Source organism: Alosa alosa, chromosome 22 (genome assembly GCF_017589495.1).
Source record: "Alosa alosa isolate M-15738 ecotype Scorff River chromosome 22, AALO_Geno_1.1, whole genome shotgun sequence".
In the NCBI taxonomy this organism is placed as follows: domain Eukaryota; kingdom Metazoa; phylum Chordata; class Actinopteri; order Clupeiformes; family Clupeidae; genus Alosa; species Alosa alosa.
This window is the reverse complement of record NC_063210.1, coordinates 9,128,160-9,151,437: the sequence shown is the minus strand read 5'-3', so window position 1 is coordinate 9,151,437 and position 23,278 is coordinate 9,128,160. Positions and strand designations below refer to the sequence as shown.

General features: G+C 46.1%; 1 protein-coding gene across 1 annotated transcript; it reads right to left on the bottom strand.

Moving 5' to 3' along the window:
• Window positions 1-483: 483 nt before the first annotated feature.
• On the bottom strand, window positions 484-22,856 carry adgra1a (adhesion G protein-coupled receptor A1a). Its single transcript, XM_048233983.1, is given in 8 exon segments — window positions 484-3,856; window positions 3,858-4,785; window positions 6,010-6,105; window positions 6,981-7,138; window positions 10,593-10,716; window positions 12,221-12,348; window positions 21,413-21,616; window positions 22,203-22,856. Coding segments are annotated over 7 exon segments (2,211 nt in total). The 5' UTR covers window positions 21,416-21,616; window positions 22,203-22,856; the 3' UTR covers window positions 484-3,082.
• Window positions 22,857-23,278: the final 422 nt, after the last annotated feature.

Below are 23,278 nucleotides of genomic sequence, written 5' to 3'. Positions count from 1 at the left end.
CAGATGACAGTTCTAGTTTTGTGTATGTAATTGCAGCATTTTACATCTACATCATTTCTGTCTTGGCGAGTGGATGAAGCATCTGGGAATTCGAACCCAAAGAAAAACACAGCCACTTGCTATGACAGATTTAGGTTAATTGCACACTTGAATCTGTGTATTTGCATGTTGCTTGTCATGGAAAACACTCTCTTTATCATTGAGTGTTAAAGCAACAGTAAAGCTTGCACAGCATGGAAACATCCATAACACGGTTGCCAGCACTGAAATCTTGCTAGCATTGGTGTCTTTTGGTAATAACAGTTAATGATGAAACTGTGAAAGCTTGTATCAAATCTTCACGAGATGGTTTATCTTGCTTCATATTATTGCTCCAAGATGTCTACAGTGTATATACTTCAGGGAAACCTCATTGAAAAAATGCAAGAATTACTTTCTTCACAGCTGTTATGATTTTCAAGTACAGAGAACTGGACAGATGTCTGCATGGTGATTAAAGACATTTATTTGGGAAATGGTGGTAAATGTAAAAAAGATAATCAAAACATAAATAGGAGAGAATAGAGATAGTGTGGGTTAGGTCACGGGGGCGCTGTCAGACTGGTCTCAGATCAGCCCTCTCCGCAATTCACACCGGCGGGGGAGAGGGAGAGCAGTAGGCTATTGCACAGAGATGCGGAGAGGCACGCCAATAGTCTTACAGAACACGGGAAACCAAAACAGAGGCCAGGGGAATGCAGAACAACTTTGTGTATACAGAACAGAATGCATGAGAGCAACCATGGCACTGTGCAATGCAGGAGTCTATAACCTCATTAAAATAAATAAAAGGGTCCTATCCCCCACAGAAGAACTCTTAAAGAGGTTCTGCTTAGAGGGCTGAAGACATATAAAGCTGATAGCCCAGAGGACTGACTCTTTCGAACAGCTTCTTCTTCTTCAAGGGCTTTTCTCGGGGAGACAAGCAAAGAAACCTCCTTGTGTCAGACAAGGCCGGCTGTAAGAATTCTAAACTGAGCTGAAGCCCTTGGGATGCTGACACAGGTGCATTGTGGGACTGGAGGCAGGGCTGACTCGGCCCACATTTCGCCTTCACCCCTGGTGCAAACCTCAAAATATAACCAACCACAATAGTGAACTACAAGACATCTTACATACTGTGTGTGCAACAAAAAGCCCTATGCTCTTGAACTTGTGAATGAAAGTGGTTGACATGGTCCCTGAGCTCACAATCACAATTAAATAGAAAACAAACTCTCCGGAGTACTGTGGTGTTTCTAAACTAGAGGGAGGGGTTTTTATGGGGAAATTGAGGCAGTATTTAAGCGGTGTTGTTCAGGATAGCACATCTAAGTAAGGCCCATGTGAAAGCAGACCTCAGGTTGAAATCATAATCTATTAATCAATGTTAATAATCCATTTTGTTATGGTTCATGCCAAACTCTGCGTTTATACTCCATTAGAATGTTTCATAACTTTGTTATGGCTTTCTCTGATCCCTGTTCACATCTTTAGATAAGGGTTAAGTCAGGAACACTTAGATCCATAAAAAGGCTGTTTGTAGAATTTGTAGAATTTTGCCAAAAATGTTGCATGTTTAATCCATTTGCACCGACACAGGAGAGCGAGAGAAAGAGAGGGAGAGAGGGAGAGAGGGAATAATAAGGTTGACACTGATTTATGAAAACCAATCACCAATATATGTGACAAAATCAAACAAATAGCCAATCCATCGAGTGAACCCAAAGACAAACGGCCATACACGTAACTCTGCATGCTATCTCAGGAGGCAGCATCCTTGAATAGCTTGTGGAAAAAAGGGGATAACATTTGCGGTGTTTTGGGAGATGAAGTAATGCATGCTTATTCTGGAAATAATCAAACATAGCAGGAACATCAGGAGTGTGTTGATGTTTTTCTTTGAATGGGCTCTCGTGTTTTTCTGAAAGGAGTGAATGTAGGTCTTAGAGAGGAAAGCCTGTAAAAAGAAGGACAGTCCACACAGACACACGTCAAGCCGAGCATCACGTGTACCGGTAAGTACAGAAGAGACCTTCAACGTCAGAGGTATTTGCGAGTGCTAGCTCCTCAGTATTAACATCCTGTTTCACACCCACAGTCAAATAGCAGATAATTCACTACTTGTTCTGATTGTGAAAACACATGAAATATTCACTAGTGCTGGTGCGGTGATAATTGCTGTAGATCTTCCTCAGACATATGAAACATAAATGAGAGATGAAGCATTTCTTAAGCGCCAAATTACCGCGAGGAATCACAAAGGAATAGATCTCATTGTTCTGTAAGGTCTTGTGAGGAACTTATGGGTACAAACACGCATGGAACACATGCACATATGTATATACACACACACATTACACATACTAATGAACACACAAACCCACACACACACACAGTCACACACACACACACACACAAAAGTGATTGCACTATGTATCGCTGGTCAGCTCACAAAATCACAGTCACACAGGTACAAAAATCTGTTGCATTGTCACCTGACTATAAAAATATTACAAATTAAACATAGACCTTTTTCTGCATGTTCATAGCCTCTTGATTGCAAAAAAAAAGATTCTGAAAATCAAAAAAAGATAAACCTTATCATTTAGTAAGTGTAAACAGACTGGACCAAAAAATATCTGATGATGTTAAATGTACGTAATACTGAAAAAGAAAAAGGAAAACCAAAGGGAATGTAAATGTACAAAAGCATATTTTATAAGATTCAAGAGGTTCTGGCCCAATAGGAAAGCCATAGAGGATGAGTGTAAAGATTAAGGGAGGAGAAGTGACTGGACACTACAGAGGAGGAGAATCACAGCGAAAACGGACTACACAGTAGTTCAGTTCAGGAGGGGCGAGAGACGTCTTACTGACAGCCCTGGGACTACACAGTAGTTTGGTTTTAGGACAGGGATGTGGGGGGGAGGGGGAAGTGAAAGGGATCTGTTCCAGCCTCAGAGGGACTAGATAATGGAGGACGGGATCACGTCAGGGTGAGGGTGGGGTGTAGGGGTTAGGGGTTAGGGTTAGGGATCAGGGGTCAGGGGTCAGGGAGGGTCTACACAGTGGTTTCGTTCTTCCAGGGCCCAGTCCTTATGTTCCCTGTGGCATCCGAGCTGAACATGTAGTCCTCGTGGAGGCTGCCGTTGCGGCTCAGCGTACCCCGCCGGCTGAGCGTCCCCTTGCGCCCGAGCGTGGCCACCCCCTGTGGGCAAGAGAGAGTGGCTCGTGGCGGCGGCGGCAAATCTATGTGCGCCAGGGCCGCCGCCGCCGCCTCCTCCTCGTCTTTGTCGGTCATTTTGGCGCCCCCATACATACCCGAGGACACCGGGGGCGCCAGCTCTTCTAGCGCCTCGGGCTGGCAGCCGGCCGAGTGGCCGAACGGGTCACTGGCGGCACAGCAGACGCCGGCGAACAGGTCGGCCTTGGCGCAGCAGGCGTGGCGGTGGCAGACGTGCGTGGCCTGCTGGCTGACGCTGTCCAGGCAGGCCAGCTGGCTGTCCAGGCAGGACGAGTGGCAGGACGAGCCAAGGCCTTCGTGCAGGCTGCCGTGGTGGCAGCCGCCCAGATGGGGCTCCAGCAGTGGGCTGGGGCTGGGGCTGCGGCAGCGCATCTGGCTGTCCGGGTGCGGACTGTGGCAGCTCAGCTGGCTGTCGCGGTGCGGCCCGGCGTGGAGCTCCAGGTGTGCGGCGCTGTGCGGGCTGTCCAGCAGGTGCGAGCCGCCGCCGCCGCCAAGGCAGCCGGAAGCACTGTGCACGCTGCCGTCCAGGCTGGTGGAGGCCATGTGGTAGAAGCGTGGTAACGGAGGCGGCGGCCGAGAGGTTGATTGAGCGCCGAGACTTAGTCCTGTCCTTCAGGCAGCTCTGCAGGGGCAGCGCTGGCCGCGGCAGCTCGTCCGGCAGCGACTGCGGTGCTGGGCTCAAGCGGCCAGAGCGACGCCCGAGGAGCCGAGTCGCTTCGCCGCCCGTGCAGCAGGGACCCGCGTGATTCTGCGTGGGGGCGCCCACGGGCAGCGGGCTCAGCTTGCAGTGGCTGGACGACGGGTGGAGGTGCGGGGAGAGCAGGGGTTTGCCCGGGCACGGCGAGTCCAGGTGGCAGTGGATCTGGGTCTGGGGCGAGTGGCTGTGATTCTGGTGGTTCTGGGCTGTCTGGTGTGCGTTGGCGTTGACCGGCACACCGGACACCGCCGCCGTTGCTGCCTCGCCGTTGACGTCCATCTTGGGCTTGGAGGATGGGCAGCAGGCCCACCAGCGGTGCCAGACGTCGTCGCGCTTGGCGCAGTGCTGGATGAGCAGGAAGAGCCCAAGCGTGACGGAGAAGGCGCCGTACAGGCAGCTGAAGATCATGTCCAGGAAGTGACCTTGCGAGACGGCCAGGGCGCCGAACGCCCACGTGGCCAGGAACAGGAAGAGGGTGAAGGCGGTGGCGCGGAGCTGGGCCTTGAACGAGTGCTCGTTGGCCAGCATGGAGGCGGTGATGGCCGAGCAGCCCGGGTGGTGGTGGTGGTGATGGTGGTGGTGGTGGTGGTGGGGGACACCCTCCATACCAGGCTCGCCAGCCGAGGGGTCGTGGCAATGGTGACCCATCTCGGCAGTGGCTAGCCGCTGCTGCTCCTCGGTCATGGCCTTCAGCTCGTACTTGCGCTCTGGGTGACGCTTGAGCTGCACGTAGGTGACCAGGAAGTAGACGCAGATGACCAGCACCATGAAGGCAGTGGGACCATAGAAGCCGCCCACACTGGGCTCCCAGGCCATCCAGCAACTACGAGAGGAGAGGTCAGAAGAGAGGTGAGGAGAGGATGTTTGGAGAGAGGGAAAAATAATAAATAAACATGGGGAGATGTGAAGAAAAAAGAAGAGAAGAGAAGAGAGGCAAAGACAGTGTTTTAAGAGAGGAAAAATGAAATGGAAATGGGGATTAGAAAGCACAGAAATAAGTGAAGAGAATAGATAAAGATGACAAGAAAGGGAGAAAAAGCAGAGTGGGAGAGGCAAAGGGGAGAGACAGGAAAACATATATGGAATAGGCAAAGCAAATAAAAGGTTGGGCAGATACAGAAAGAAAGTAGGAAAGAAAGAAAGCAAGAAAAGTGACAGGAGAGGTGAGACGGGGGGAACAGAGCAGAAACATCCCATGTGAAAGGAAGGGTAGCATAAAAAGCAGGACACAGGTGAGGTGGAGAAAAAAAGAACGGAAGACAACCAAAGCAGAGAGGAGGGAGGAGAGACAGGGAGGATGGGAGGAGGAGCAGAGAGGAGGGAGGAGAGACAGGGAGGATGGGAGGAGGAGCAGAGAGGAGGGAGGAGAGACAGGGAGGATGGGAGGAGGAGCAGAGAGGAGGGAGGAGAGACAGGGAGGATGGGAGGAGAAGCAGAGAGGAGGGAGGAGAGACAGGGAGGATGGGAGGAGGAGCAGAGAGGAGGGGAGGAGAGACAGGGAGGATGGGAGGAGGAGCAGAGAGGAGGGAGGAGAGACAGGGAGGATGGGAGGAGAGACAGGGAGGAGGGAGGAGAAACAGGGAGGATGGGAGGAGGAGCAGAGACAGATGAGATGGGAAGGGATTACAATTACGCTTGACCGTTTCATTATTTTCCCTCGTCCGCTAATCAGCAAGTCTTCACGGTCATTTTATGCCATCAATTAAGACATGTCCCCCAGAATCAACGTGATCATCATTAAGTTGTTATGTATTCAACGTGAAATGCGAGTGACCCACATAACACACTGGCAAAGCCACTATTTTTAAAAGGCAAAGAAAAAAGAAAAGAAAAAATAGATGTTTTTTTCTTTTTTTTTTTTTTACTTCGTTTTATTTTCATGTCCATGCATCATTGCTGTGATGATAATGTACCATCCCCCCATATTTATCAGGTTTTAACTAAACGTCACTAGGGAAGAGGGATTGAGATAGGGGGGTTGGCAGGAAATCGATGGTTGCGTGATTAAGCCTAAATTTGTGACCCCTGGGGTGTTGGAAGTACTCACTAGGGCGCGTCGTCTCTGCTCCCATAGTTGTCAAGGCTAACTGCAGCGGTGACCCCGACGATAATCGAAGGCACCCCGACACTCACCAAATAAAATCTACAAAGAGAGAGAGAGAGAGAGTGAGAGAGATGAAGAAGAGGACATTTAGTGGGGAAAAACAGGTTGTGGAAATATGATGCAAGATAAGGTAGGGCCAAATGGGAGGCGGTAGAACATTCTCCATTTTCCTCAGTAAAATTGATTTGTCCCCAACAACCCCCTACCCACCCTTGCCGCCCGCTCCCTCTAATGAGTGACAGCGAGAGCGGCCGAGCATCATTCCGGCACCTGCTGCCGTTGCCCTTGGTAACTGCCTGTCACCCCATCTTTGTCTTGCTGCATTTTTCTGTTTGTTTTGGGGTTTTTTGGGGACCGTTTTTCGCTCTTTTGTTTCCTTGTTGTTTGACAAAGACTTCTCTGAACACCACACATACATCCTTGCCTTCCTCGTCAGTCAGCTTGTTCACTCATCTTTGCTCTCAAGTCAGGATATCAAATCAGGAACTGAAACTACCTACAAATTCTAGCTACATGACTGAACATTGTTTGTATAAATTATGACTGAGAAATGCTGGCAGTAATCCTGTGTTAATCTTTGAAGGTTCCAAGAATTCTAGAGCATCTTCCCACATGTTTTAAAAAAAAAGTTCTCAAAGGACCATTTTCAAAGTCCCATACTTTCAAAATAGAACAACCGTTTCTTCTCATGCTGTTGAACTTAAAATGCAGATGGGAGGCTGGAGGCACTGGAAACCCTATCAAAGAAAATGAAATATCAAAATAAAAACTGAGCACTCCTTATTTTTTTAACTGCTGACAGTGACTCCAAATCATTGCCAAATCAGGGGTGTATTATGTTTCAATGCTAGTCACATGCTAGCCGTTGCCTTCACAGTCGATTAACCACGGAACATGAGGACTTGGCTACTTACACGAGAACAGTGGGTTTGGATCTCTGCTGATCGTTGCGGGGTGGGTCTCTCTCCTGCGGAGGAGGGGGGGCTTTTGACACCTCTCTACACAGATTGCGGGCGGTAAACGTTAGCCACATCATTGTGGAGAGTGAGGAGTAGTGCAGAATTACACCCACCTATGAGGAGAGAGAGGAGACAGAGAGAGAGAGAGAGGGATGCTATTTACGCACATCACACAAACACGCACTATCAGATGTAGGTGCACAGCATTGGTTTCTAGCCTAACCATACCACCGTACCCAAAATGACTGGAACTATTTGAAATGACGCTAATGCTTCTTAGCACACATTCACACAGAGATGAAACACATACATCAACAGGATCAAACATCAGGACAAGAACAAATGCATAATACAGATTTCTCGGAAAACTAAACATTGTCAATCTTTAGAAGTATTTACTTTAGGAAATAATTTTCCATTGTTAAATATTTAAAATACTGAAATGCTTGTGTGCTCTCTTTCTCACTCTCCCTCACACACACACAGAAGCAAACACACACACACACACACACACACAGAGGCAACAGCAGAAGAGAGCTCTGTGCCACCTCAACTGCTGTGGAACAGAGAGCTGTCGAGCGTGACTTCTTCACGGCTGCCATCGCTGTGTCCCAGTACTTGGCTTTTGTTTGCCCAAGGAGAATGTCATACACACACATTCTCTCTCTCTCTCTCTCTCTCTCCTTCTCTCTCTCTCTCTCTGTCTCTCTCTCTCTCTCTCTCCTTTTGTCTCTCTCTCTCACTGTCTCTCTTTCTCTCTCGTGCACACACACACAAACACACACATTCTGTTTCTCTCTCTCTCTCTCTCTCTCTCTCTATATATATATATATATATATATACATAGGCACATACCCACACAATGTAGCATATTCTTACTCACAGACATTAACACACACACACACACACACACACACACAGGTGAGCTGTGCATGTGTGTCTGAGGTAATCCTCCTTAGACAGCTGGGTTGTGCAGGTGTCCCACTCGCCTGGCTGCACACAGCACTTTTGCCACCCATAACCCCTTTCACTCTCACTGATAACCAATCCCCTCTGGTGGCTGCCTGGAGACATCACACCACACACACACACACACACACACACACACACACACACACACACACTTCATAAAGATTCCCTGGAAAATTGCCAAGCCTTTGGAGGAGCTGGAGCTCTTAAACCTGCTCTTAAACCAGCCTGGTTATCAGGCTAATGCAGCACAGTAAATCCAGCATCTCAACAGATACTCCTGTAATAGAAAAATCCACACACACTATAACTGTGGAAGCGGCAGTTGGGGTTATGGATATTTCCCTTGTATACCAAACCAAGAAAATATATTATAGAGAGCAGTGAACTCTACATCTGGGTATTACAGCGACGTGTTGTAACATTAAGGTTATTTAAAAGTGCGACTCCGAGAAACCAATATTCATTTTTTTACTTTTTTTATTTGCACCATTACGAGTGCAATTGATGTAGCTCTATCCCCAACATTGCCCAATACAACCTGATTAGGTTCATCTCATTCTGTCTGCCGTTGTCACCAACAAGAGGCTTATGCTCTTCAATGGCAGTATAAATATCCTCGAACCACTACGGCGGTCCTTGCTGGTGGGCTGTCGTATATATACCAGGGCTTGCCCGACGTGGTCATAAACAGGGGTGATTATGTAGTCGCCCATGTCTGGCCTCTGTAAGGGCAATATGTAGGCCATGCAGGAGACAGGGGACATATGTTAGCAGCTGTGAGCTACAAGGGAGACGGGGAACATAGTCCATGGATAATGCAGACGAGACGGGGAATCAGCAGAGGAAGAGATAGCAGAGAGAGGAGGAGAGATGCAACCCCCACACACACACAAACACACACACACACACACCACACCACACACACACACACACCACACACACACACACCACCACACACACACACACCACACCACACACACACACACACCACACACACACACACACACACACACACACACCACACCACACACACACACACACACACACACACACACACACACACACACACACACACACACACACACACACACACACACACACACACACACACACACACACACACACACATAGACACACATAGACAAACAAGGGTAACAATGCACTCACACACAGCATCATTTGAAAATACACTGACACATGAAGAAATACACCCATGCACACACGTTCATATTGAGGTTGCACTTATTGCTTAAATGACTAAAGAACAGTCTGAACTTTAACTGAAAGGCAACTCTGGGTTATGCGGACTTTCTAAGATAACCAAAACTATGTCATTCCTGACAGATTGTATAGCTGCAAGGGCTGTCTGTCTTAGCTCATGTGCATCTCAGACTAATTAAAACTTGCCAAAAGCCACACTTAGGCACATACAATACACACTCTCGCAATATCATTTCTATGTTCCATGACAAGTCCATGCAGATACTGGTTTTAAACTCTTTCTACTAGGATTCACCATTAAAGACAGCACACGATGCTTCGTCCACCCATTCAACACTGAACCATGTGCTACAGTCTGGACTGAGACATATGGACAGTCACCTGACCACTTCTCACCTTAACACTACTGTCCCTGTCAAAGGAAATAGTTTACAATAGATGATACAGACACAAAACGACTCCAATCTAATAAACAGTACAGAGGGTAATATATATATATATATACAGCTCTGGAGAAAATTAAGAGACCACTGTATATTTTTCTGATGCTGAGTGACATTCGAATGAATGACAATTAACAGACCACTTCAAATTTGAATAAGACCGTCAACTCATTTGAATGTCAGCAAACGTAGGATGACATCGGAAAAATGTGCAGTGGTCTCTTAATTTTTTCCAGAGCTATATATATACAGTATATATATATCCCAGTAAATATATATAGACATACACACATACAGTATCTCAACACAGGCTTGTGGAGCCTCAGCTGCTCTGTCTGAGCCGCCCCACATCTGAACTCCTGACCCTGTGCTGTAAACTGTTTTCATTCACTCTGGCAGTCACATCTGAAGAGGAGAAATTACATAGTCCCATAGGAGGGAGCTGAATATTTTACAGAGAGAGAACACTGACACAGCAGGCATTACTGAGCTACCTGGAGTTCATTGTGGAGTGAGGATGAAGGGATTTAACATGGCAAAGGGCATATAGTGTGGTGGCTTTAGACTTTTAGAATGATAAAAAGTATATGAATGGGATGTATTTGAAACTATGAAACACTGAAAGAAGTGAATTTAAAAGTTGAATGAATTTAAACTTTTAAAGGTGTTTCCTTCAAATAATGGGTCGGTTCTGCTTTCAGGTTTCTACACCAACACAGATACATAAGGAAATTTCTGCAGATACAAAAAACAACCCTGCTGCACATTCTCAGCACACTTTCACACTTGCACTCAAAACAACAAAACTAAGTGAATACCCACACACACACACGCGCGCACACACACACACACACACACACACACACACAAAGGCACCATGTCATTCGAGAGACCCCTGGCAGGAAAGCCAGCGGAGCAGGAAAGACTCACCACTTGACAGACGACAGGATATTTGATCTGGTTGATGCCGCCCGCAAACACGCCGAACGTCACTGCCGTGTGGAACAGGAAGTTGAGGAGGACGTGCCACCCGTTCCCGCTGATCCGTATCACCCTTTGGAGGAAGGAGAAACAACAACAGCTCAGTGGCAGAGGTACCACTGGGTCAGGTGAATGACAAATGAACAGAGCGACAGTGGGGGTGGGGGTGGGGGGGGGTTGGTGGGTAGAAAAAAACATAAAACTGCTCCCATCGAAGGGAAGAGTAATAAATCTGATGTCTATTAAACCGGGGTGACTACTTGGCTCGTCCCAGAAGGGGCCTGTTTTATTGTTGTTGTTGTTTTTGTCTTTTTATGAATTTATTTATTTATTTGTCTATTTATTTATTTAGTGGGCAGGGCATGTGGGCTGAACTTTGTTGGACTTGGCTGCACTCCTCTCTGGGGGAGTCAGTCTGTCTCCCTCTCTATCTCTCTCTCTCCTTCCTTCCCTCTCTCTCCCTCTCTCTCCATCTCTATTTCCTCCCCTCTTCCTCCTCAAAGCGAGTGTTACTCACCAGATAGTGCTCTCTCCGACAGCCAGAAAGAGATGATACTATAAACGCCAGGCGTCTGACTCAGGAAAGACTCAAACCAACCTCCACTGTGGTCTGACCCCGTACAAAGCGAACGGAAGAAGGAGAGGGAAAAAAAACTCAATCTATTCCTCCCACATTGTACTTCTTAATTACTCGTGCCTGCTGGCCTTAAACACTCGGGCGAGTCTGCTTCCTCTCTCCTGGCTCACAAGCTAACAATTAAGGACACTCTAATGTACTCAGTAAATGTGTGTGTGTGTGTGTGTGTGCGTGTGTTCAAGTGTGTGAAAGACCTTGTCTGAGTTTATTTAAGTGCTCAGAATGTGGCCGTGAAGCACACTGTCTACAGAGGGGCAGATTCACTGACACCCGGGAGACTCCTAGCTGGCAGCCCCAACTCACCTGGCAGTAACGCACGCACACAGTTAGATCTGCTTCACAATGCAGAAATTGTCATTTTGGCTAAACCATAATGTCTTCAGCACTGCTGGGTTGGCTAGGTAATATTGGCTAGCGTGTGCATTGCTCCACTGCTGTGCTGAGCTGTCTTGGACTGGAATAAGCAGTGTGTGACGCTTTTTTTCAGTCACAGGATATTTGCTGGAGTATATAAAGGCTCCCTACAGCTGTGCACCTCATAGTAGACATCAGCTAAGATGGGCACATGGAGCTAAATGTCATAGGTTACATTGTGTTAGGCTAGCATAGGCTGTACTGGACAATGGTGGCTTTGATGAAGGGGTAGAAAACAGAAAGTGAAAGTCCTTCCACATATTTTCTCCAACTACTCACTAAACCAATTCTAATGAGCACAACTCTTCAGCCAAGTAACTAAGCGTAAAGCAAAATCATCTACGTTAAGTGCACAGATAGAACCAAAAAACTTCTGACTTTCTGAAGCCAGAGTTTTCCATCTCTGCTTTGCTGTGTATTACTGAACCAAAGATTCTAGAACGCTCCGCTTTAAAATCTTTGTTGCGTGTCCTGCTGGACTGTGTGGGCGTAGACAGGCTACACTGGGCGGTCTGGTGTCCGGTACCTGTAGTGGACGATGTAGGTGAAGATGGACACCAGCATGCAAAGCAGCATGACGGCGGTGCAGGCGTACACCACCGGGTGCAGGTAGTCCCCCGGGTACGGTGGGAAGGACAGCACCCGCTTCAGATCCTGCTGGCCAGGACAACAAGAGGTCAGTACACTGAGCCTATACACCCATACATTACACACATACACAGATATACGTATGTCCTTTTGACAGATTTTAAAGGAAGACATGACTTCTCCTCATTAAGACTAGTGCATATACTATCTTTTAATTTATTTAAACAAGTATACAAATATGTATTCATTTGTACAGTATACAAATATACAATATACAAACACACACACAATCTCAGACATAGAGAAAGGTAAATAAAGTCCTCTCCTTTAGTCTTTAATAATGTCATCCAGAACAAGCCTATTAGAGGAGCTCATTTGTATGCTTTAGTAACGCTACTGTTGTGTGCATAGCAAGGACACAGGGCACACAATAAGTCAGCGGAGTTCCTGTAGAGTCTGTTAGTCTGCAGAGGCATATGCTGTTTGTCCTCACATCTGTTTTGGAGTATAGCTCCAGATTACAGTGTGGCGGAGGAGAAAAGGACCACAGCTGTGTTCAATTCTGTGGTATACGCACGACACATACTCTCTTTCCCTCTCTCTCTCTCTCTCTCTCTCTCTCTCTCTCTCTCTCTCTCTCTCTCCCTCTCTCTCTCTCTCCCACACACACCCACACACGCAGACACACATATACAGTGCTAACACACAGACAAATACGGCACAAATAGAAGAACCAATACGACACGACTATAACAATCAAACATGGAGACACACTCTCGCAGAAGCAGATATAGAGAGATGATGGCACTGTTGCAGTCACACACTCACACACCCGTGGAGGAAGCCTTGGCCTCAAACACACACCCGCAGCACTCCCCCCACATCCCCTCATTCTTTCATATTTAATTACCAGAAGACTGATTAGTTTTCCTCGTGTGTCTAGCCCCTGTAGGAGCATGTGTGTGTATGTGAGTGTGTGTGTGTGTGTGTGTGTGTATGTATGTGTTGTGTGTGTACGTGTGTGTGTGTGTGTGTGTGTGTGTGTGTGTGTGTGTGTGTGTGTGCGTGTGTGTGTGTGTGTGTGAGATAGAGAAAGAAAGAGAATGCGTGGGCATGTATTTGTGTGTGTTTGTGAGTGTGTGAGCATGTGTGTGTGTGTGTGTGTGTGTGTGTGAGTGTGAGAAACAGTCCCTCTCTGAGATCTCTGTCCCTGAGAGGCAAAGATATACGCCCACACTCATCACTCTCTCCCTATCTCTCCCTCCCTCTCCTCCAGCTTCCTCTTCATATCTTTCTTTCCTTCCCCCTCTTCTCCTATATTTGTCATCTCTCCCTCGCTTTCCTCCTTCTCTAACACTCCCTCTCTCTCTCATCTCTCTCTCTCTCTCTCTCTCCCTCTATCTTTCTCTCTCCTTCTCATCTAGTTCAGTTTGTCTATTTTCTGTTTTATCATCCAGCCTGAAGTTACCCTCTGCTGTGCATCAGCGGCCCAATCCCCTCAGGCACGCCGCATCACTCACACACACACACACACACACACACACACACACACACACACACACACACACACACACACACACACACACACACACACACAGACACACACACACACACACACACACACACACAGACATACAGACACACACACACACTCCCAGAATGCCCTTTACACTCAGCCTCAAACACCCACTGTCCGCCTCCCATCTCCCCCCAGCAGAGTCACCTCTCCCCATCCACCCACACCCACCCACCTGCCCCCACCCCAAAAACATCCCTCACAAAAACCTCCACTCATCTTTATCCGTCTCCACCGCCTGCGCTCCCAACCACCAATTACCCACTCCTCCAGCTGAACCCAGAATTAAACCGCCGGTACGTTACGCACACTCACTCTAGAAATCCACTCTGACTGAGGTCGGATAGACCCACTTTCTCCCGCACAGCTAAATCAGGCCTTTGGTGAATGTGTTATTTCTACCTTGATTATAAATACTGGGTTTTAGGATGGGATATTTGGCAAGGGCCCTATGGAAATTATTACTTAAGGGTCCTTAAATCTTTTTAGCAGGCAAATAAAAATTAGATATAAGGTAGGTACTGCAGAGGACTGGAGGGGAGAAAAGGCTAAAACAAGTGAGGCTCATGCGATCTCGAGAACGCATAAAATCAAGGCGGCCATAAACCTTATCTTTTAGTATGCTTGCGCAAAGGCAAGTCCTTAGAAGACCCTCTGTACACCCACAACCCCCCAACCCAACTGTGTGCTTTTCTGCACACTAAATTCATTTCAGGTTGGGTGACTGGACAGGACTGGACGCCACTTCTCCGTCCTCCCATCTCCCCGTGTCCTTTCTCTCGTCTCTGCTCTCTCTCGGCTGCCACTCTCTCTCGTCTCCGCTCTCTCTCTCGGCTGCCACTCTCTCTCGTCTCCGCTCTCTCTCTCGGCTGCCACTCTCTCTCGTCTCCGCTCTCTCTCGGCTGCCACTCTCTCTGGCCACAGGCGCTTGGCTTCGACCAGTCGAGCGCACAAGCAAGCCGAGGAGAGAGGGAAAAAAAGGTCACTGCGCAGAGAATTGGGGGCTGGAAGACAACTCCTGCGCAGGTCTTGGCCAGTGAGTGAGTAGCGGGACAGAAAAGAAGGTCAGCACAGCATGCGCGCCGGGCGGCTCGCAATCGGGACGAAGAACTGCCACGATTTTGTGTGGTGACCTTCTTTCTGCACCAGAGACTGACGCCTGCACTCAAACGCACACACACACACACACACACACACACACACACACACACACACACATTGGACGGTCACTCCAGACTAGTTCTCAGCGCTGCAATCAGGACTCAGGGGATGGTAAACAAGCAAGGTGTCGACACAGCGCTGTGCTGTGGGGGCCTAGAGCTGGCCGACAAAAATAAACCCACTGTAAAAAAAAAAAAAAAAGTCTGTGAAGTGTGTCGTTGATGTTGGTGAGCTGGATCTAATCCAGGATGACTCAAGGCTGGAGTTTTAAGACTTCGAAATCAAATTTCAATGCAGCGATATAATTTAAATGCCCCTCTGACCAATCATGAATGCTTTAGGCAATCAAAAGCTTTATCCCACAAAAATATCTTTAAATTCAGTTTAGGTTTGGCCCTGGTCAGCAGAAAGCACCACACAGAGTTCATCAAAGCTACTCCATGCGTCTCAATCAAAAGTATAATACAGACTGAAAGACAGTGAGAGACAGGGGGCTTAGGGAGGATTTAGATCAGCTTGGGATTATAACCATAAATGGTGGGAAAAAAAAGTCACAATGGACTTGAAAATGTAATGTGACGGACTGACACACATGAACACATCTTTGTGACGCTCTGTGAGAGCTCCAGTGGTTGGATTAGACTGCAAGGCAACAGACAAATTCCACTCTGAAAAGGAGAAGAAGAGAATTAGGCTAGGAGCACACACACGCTGAGACACACACACACACACACACACACACACACACACATATACACACAAAGCTATGGTTACAGCCTTTTGCCCTCTGAAAAATAAGTTGATCAAAATCATATGGGATATCTTTAAGAATTTAAAGCACTTAAATTTAGTTTTGGAATGCCATATTCTAAAACATTTAGCGCACAAAAGCCATTGCTACAACCATTAGTCTGACAAAGACTATCTAAATTTATTATTACAGCTGATGGATTTCCCTTCCACCATGTATTTTTAGACCTGCGCTGAGAGTCAATGAAGACATCTTTCTCTCTCTCTTTCTTTCTTTTCTCTCTCTCTCTCTTTCTCTCTCCCTCTTGTCTGCAACTGTTTAAAAAAAACACAGAGAGAGCCACGATACTGTTGTGCAACTGGCACACACACACTATCATCACACAAGCAGAGGGCCAGACTCTGACTGCCTCCACATGGACCCGTACCCCCCTCCATTTTCATCAACACCATTTGGAATAGGAAAGGAGCTTCTCTCCCTGCACTCTCTCTCTCTCTCTCTCTCTAGCGCTCGCTCCTCTCGGCAAGTCAGGCAGCAAGCCCACTGCCCTCAAAGAGTTCCCACTCTCGCTGGAGGACTGGAGGCGCGAGCTGTTAAGAAAAGCACCCCGCGGAGGTAGCCAAAACACAAATCAAATCATCTCCCTCCAGCCCCCAGCTGAAACCCATCCCCTCTAGTCGCCGGCCAGCACTCTGCCGGAACCTGCCAAGGAGACACTGGCCCCTTTACAGAAAGCTTCGTAGAGTAGAGTCTTACCCCCCAAAATAAGGTTCCTCCAGCCTTAGGCTGCATCAAAGAAACCCCAAGGGTTTGAACTTTTTTTTTTAATGAAGGGTTCTCTTTGTCTGTAGGATTTGAATGTGGACAGTTCTTCTACGCCACCCCCCTGACCCTGAAGATTGTGAAGAGAATCTTAGAAACTTTCCCAACTTCTGCCAAAAAGGCTGAAAACAAACAAGCCTAAGAAACTGGTGACAGTGGTCTTAAATGTGACTTGCTGATTCAAAACAATGTTACATTTAGGCTCAAATCAAGGCTTATTCTAAGGATAACAAATGGGGTATGGGCAGTCTTTCCATGTCTACGCAATGGTCTTAGGACATGTTTTCAAAGTGAATATCAATATTGTGTAGTGCAGTTCAGGACTAGAACTAGCAAGCTACCTTTACAGTACATCTAATCGTTTAGCAGGCGCTTTTACCCAAAGCGATAAAAGATAAAAGCATGGAATTAATACTGCATCAATCATTACTATTATAAGAGGATGGCAGTGCAGATGTTATACGCTACCTACCTAAACTCTAAAGCTCTACATGGCCTGTCTCCCAACTACATATCTGATCTCCTAGTACCTTATACACCTGTGCGTACTTTAAGATCATCTGGTAGTGGTTTCCTAACTATTCCTAAGGTCAATCTAAAAACTAAAGGGGAGAGAGCATTTAGTGTCAGGGCACCTAGGCTCTGGAATGACCTGCCTGATGAAATCAGGTCAGCCAAGTCAGTATGCTCTTTTAAATCCCTCCTTAAAACTCATCTTTACAAGCAAGCATTCCTTAGTTTTGTTTAAGTAATGTACTTCATTTTGTGTTAAGTTTAATTATTTAATTTATTTATTATTTAATTATTTAACTTTTAGTATTACGTTTTATTTCAGTGTTAAGTTTTATTTCAGTAAGTTTTATTTCAGTGTCAAGTTTTATTTCAGTAAGTTTTATTTCAGTGTCAAGTTTTATTTCAGTATCCTAAGTTTTATTTCAGTGTCAAGTTTTATTTCAGTAAGTTTTATTTCAGTGTTTATTTAAGTTTATTTTCCTTTTTCAAATGTATGTTAAGTTCTAATTGAATTAGTATATATTATTTGATTGTTATATTATTATGTCTTATTATGCATTTTCATTTATGTTGATATTGTACAGCACTTTGTAACTTTGTTTTGAAAAGTGCTATATAAATAAAGATTATTAATGTTATTATTATTATTATAAACAGCATTCAAAACACTTGCTAACAAGACCAACAGTCTAACTGTCACTGATAAAAGCTCACTATCATGTTAACTAGCATCTTTTGGTGATACTGTTGGCAATGCCATGCTGTGAAGGCTTTTTTAATTTGCAGGGTGTTCTGACCTGGACTGCACAACAACTGCATAGCCTGGACAACTAATGGCTATAACAGGTGTGTTCATCTGTCCTTCACATTACCATACAAAAACAGTTGCTCATAAAAACACACCTCAAAAGAGACAAATTATTGTACAGTATTGCTTTAGTGGTAACCAGCAGCTACTGTAGAAATCAAAGTTTGTCTAAATGTGGCCAGGTCTATTTTGTCATGAGGATCCTTGTAGTAGGCCTAATGAAGATTATTGGCTTCAACTCAGCATCACCAGTGGAATCTGGAATGAAATATGAAACTGCAATATGGCAGTGTAACATTTGTGTGAAATGATTCTAAAGGATACTCTGTGCCACTTTACCTTTTTGAACACTGTGTCTGCAGAATGACTGTCCTCCTTTCAACTGACTACCACTTCACTGTCCATTTTACAATGCTACCCTCTCTTTCCTCATCCAATGACATATTATCTCAATGTCACCCACTCTTGGCAATCCCTCCACTGAAACAACATGTACAGTACACCATGGTAAATTTTGCTTTAATCCATCTCTATGCCACGTTCAAGGTTGCCTAGAGCCTACATTTGTCCTGGCCTTCCATAAAGCACAGTGAAACATTATGAGTCTGTCACCATAAAGTGAACCTCATAACCATTGATTGGATTTCATCATGTCCTCCAAGTCTAATGTTCATTGGCACTTGTCTGATTTCATGGGTCTAATGCAGATAATAGGAGAGCATACTGCCATTCTGATATTGACTGACAGAAACATATTGCCCTCCAGTGCTGACATTGATCAGAGCATGTCATAACATGACATTTCCTAGGACAGTCTGATATCATACCTCCAAATTGCTCAAAGGGAGAGGCCAGTTATTGGCTGTCATTGGAGATAGAGTACTTTAATTCCGTGATCTGCTGGATTCGCTCTCACCCCCTCTCTCTTTCTCTGGCTCTTTTTTGCTCTCTCCCTCCATACCTCACTGCCCCCCCCCTCTCTCTCTCTCTCTCTCTCTCTCTCTCTCTCTTTCTCATTCCCTCACTGTGCAGGAGACTAACCTGCTCATTCAGCGTGCTCCAATGCACAGGCCATCTTTTCCGACAGGGACTGACTGATTGTATTTATTGGAAGATGCACACATGCCATGTTCACCCAGCCACAACCACGGCACAGCACACACACACACACACACACACACACACACACACACACACACACACACACACACACACACACACACACACACACACACAAACACACACACACTGACACTCTTCCTACACATGACCCTACACTGTAATCCCTGTGCGATGAACTTTTAACCCGCTGCCACTGTCACATCCCCCACTCGAGTGGGGGGCCACTACTTCATCAGTGCCTTAATGCTGTCTGCTTGGCCTGCATCTAAAACATGGATCCCAGGACTGGGGCTGCCCTGTCTCAATAAGTCACTTAATACCCTAACACCACAAGGCTTAGCTTCAAGCACCCCTCTGTTACATGAAAACATGGTGAGTCAAAATATTTTGGGAACATATTAATACCAGGCATTTAAAAAGTGAGAGGACTGAAGTGTTGTTCTCAATATTTTCACCTCTTTTTACCCATTATTTTCAGTGCTAGGTGGTGTTCCATCAAACACTAACAGAATAGGAGTCCCTGGCTGCTTTTTAATACTGTAACGTCAGCATCAAGTAATCCCTCATGTTGAACATTATGCTCTACTTTTAGTCCAAATTCAACATGTTGCATTTGCATTTGTAACCTATTTGCATACAAGAAGCAGAGAGTTGGAAATAGAGAAAAGAGAGTGAGAGAGAGAAAGAGAGAGAGAGAGAGAGAGAGGCAGAGGGGTTGAGAAAGAGAGATATGTAATGAATGAGAGGGAGAGAGAGAGTGGAAACATTGTTTTCCACTTTTGACTATTAGTCTGGGCTTCCTTTTGGGGGAAGAATGCGCTGATCCTGTCCTTGTCGCTCTGAAGTGCTCGAGAGTCTGTTTGGGGTCTCAATTGGGCACAGGCAAACCGCACAAGGATTCGGAGATTAAAATAACTTGCAGTTCATTTTGTTGAGGTTGAGCCGAGGGGGAAGGAAGGCATGGAGAATCTTAGAGAGTCTTAGTGTCTTAGTGCTTATAGTGTCCATCCTAAGCAGGGCTGTATGAATCACCCGTAGCTACTAATGCTCTCTCAGGATGGAATCATGGGCTCACTTTAGTGGCGAGGTCCAAAAAAAACAGCCACAGGAATGAAAAAACATTCCACTCTGGAGTCACCAACAATGGCACTTCCTACTATTCTATTGGATGAGAGTCTGCACGGATGGATAGTTCCCTCCAGTTGGTAAAAATCGCTGTCCTTGGTCCTGATATTTGCTCCGGTACACCTAATGGAGTTTTTTGAGTTGTGGCGCTCACAAGGGTGCCTATGGGGAAATGTGCATGATCTCTCTGACTGAATGAGCACATATGCAAGGTTGCGTGGGGTATTGTCTGTCTGCTGACAACTCCACTGGTAGCTACGACAGGTAATGACGGCCCGCGCATGATTAACGGCCCTACCCATGTCAGGAGAGCTGAAGAGCACATTCTGACAAGTCCGTAAATAAACGCGTTGGCACCGGGCACCGAGGTAAGCAGTGTGCAGGGTGGGGTATGAGCATGAAAATATTCAACATATGATATCCAAGCCATGGTAAAATACACTAAAGCATTCACCTATAATTTTCAACCCTAGTCAACCCTAATATTATATGTCTCTAGAGTGCAATTCCACTTTGATTCACTAAGCCACTCTTGTTACTGAGGTTTTGGTTGGCGCTGTGTACCGTAGCAACATATGAACAACCGGGACACACAATTCTAGAAGGATAACCAAGGCTACGCACAAGCCACAGCTTCTTGCAATGATTAGCTGACAATTGATATTCAATGCACGCCTTCTCTTGCTTCCAGAGTCTCTGGTACGGCTGCCCTTTGAGTGAAATGCTGCTGCTATTTCTGTTTCTTTCGCACACAAGTATATAAACGCACAAAACGGTTTGTGTATATTGATTACTTGTGAGTAAATAGAATGACTTCAACAATGTATCACTTCAGCGTTGGGCACGCGTCCCGCACTGCAACAAATGGATTCCGTCTGTCACGCTCTGGGAATGCAGTGATAAGACCCGCTATGATGCCATGGTGAGGTATCACTTGTGTTTCTTGGAATCCACTCCGACAAGATATACGGATCAATGACAGCTGGCTTGGTTAAAGAACACTCGACACCAAAAACATGGCGTTGCCCGTCAACCTTTTAAGAGTCAGCCCCCCCGAAGTTAGAACCATTACAGCAGATTTTGCACATGTGCACCGACTGTATCTAAGGGTACCACGTCAGATGCACTCGCCAACATGAACTTTGCCAATATGCCTGCCCTTCAACCTCTATAAAAGAGAGAAGAGACTACAATAGCAGGTACACGTAAACATTATGGAAGATGACCAAACAGCCTTAAAAGCGGTACTCACCATAAGTCCTATAAAGTTGTCCTCCAGTTTGAAAACAGTGATGTCTCAACAAGGAAAGAAAGTGCTTTACGACATGGCCACTTGGCCCATGGCACTTGAGTCCATCCAGAAGGTCAACGTTACAGTGGGCTTCGGAGGGGTCATCCTCCGGCGCGAGGGGACGGACGGTGATGGACAGCGCGCTGTAACCGGCACTTGGTCCATCTGTAAGAATATAAACGAATGAGAGCAGTAGAGCGGCTGACACTAAAAAGGCGCATGCTATCACGTCAGTTCCAACGGGAAATATGAATTAAACTGTTCCAAATGTCTCCCTTTTGGCAATTTCACCATCACACACGTGTGCTTATTAAAGAGGTGAGTCTGTGCGTTTAGATAGTGACGTAAGAGTTCAGGCACATAGGTGGCGGAGGTTTGAAATGGCTCGTCTGTATCTGAAGAAAAGACTCACTGATGACGTCTTTATGACGCTAAAAGAGAGAAATTTCCTTGTCTTTTTTTTTTTCATATCGCGATCTGACAGCATTTTAGCTTAATATTGATAGGCTACGCTAACGCACTAATATGTTTTACTTCATAAACATCTGAACTATAACATTACACATGTACCGTATATACACTGACTGTTTGCTGATGAGCAGAATAAGTATTAGCTTAATATGAAATCAGCCCCGATTAATTCGCATTTAAGATCAGTACGCTATACCGGCATTCTCCATATTTCAGCCTAGTTGTCATTCATATGTTACAATGGTTTGCTAAGTGTGACATTCACTTAATATGTCCTTACCTATTTCGACGAAAGCAACTGGTGTGGAGGCGACGACGTTCGCCCCATCATCCCCGAGATTTCACCAAAATATAGATAAGTAAAAAGTACTCCATCACCACCACAGAGGACGAACCACACAACGCTTGGAACCCGTGTCATCAACAGATTGCAGGAGCGAGCAGTAGTCCCATGACACGAGCGTACGGCACATGGAGAGAGCACCCTCCAAAGAAAACCATTGGTTAAAATCCGGTATAGATTCCGCTCTCCCCCGCACCGAAAGCGATTGATAAGTTTACTATCCTTCTGTAGAGCGTGGGATCTACCAAGCGCCAGTGAGAAAGTATGGGAATGGGATCTAATTCGGCGTGGCCGTGGCGCTGTGGAGTAAGCTGGGTGAAGGCTCCCTATTGCAGAGGTGGAGATGGTTCCTACCGTCTGCGCTCCAGGGCACATCAGCGCCGCAGCGTTGATTTAAAGAGACAACCTTCCAGGTTTTACCCTTCACATGTAGCGCAGCGCAAAGAGCCATGTCAGGGGGCTTCTTTTACCCCAACACAATGCCATTGTTTTATCATCCTGCGCGCGGGCGCGTGTACGTGTGTGTGCGTGTATCAGAGTGAGAGTAAAAATGTATCCACCCACTCATGGTTGGAAGGGATTTCTGTGGCATGTTCAAATAAAACCATGATTGTTTAAAAATAGACAACAGTGCTATTATCACTCGCCTACCTTCCCGTTAGCCTATAACTGAGAGCTCCTCACATGGAGATTGGCATGGTCTGAAGACATGGTGTGTGCCCCACACTAAGTGTGTGCCCATACAAGGCGAATCAAAGTTTTATACAAGGCATTTTTTTCTCAAGATGGTTGGCGCAACAATCCTGAAAAAGATCCATGAGAGACCTTGGGAATGTTTGTATGTTGTAATCTCGAGAAATTTCACCCATGCTCCCTTGAAATTGGGTCAACAGCCATTCATGGACCAAGAAAATGGCCTGCTGTGTTTTTTTTGCGGGTTTTCGCTCTAAGGATTTGGTTTTCAACCTCCACTGTGGTTGTTTCAGCTATAATTGTCTCAATTTAATAAATAG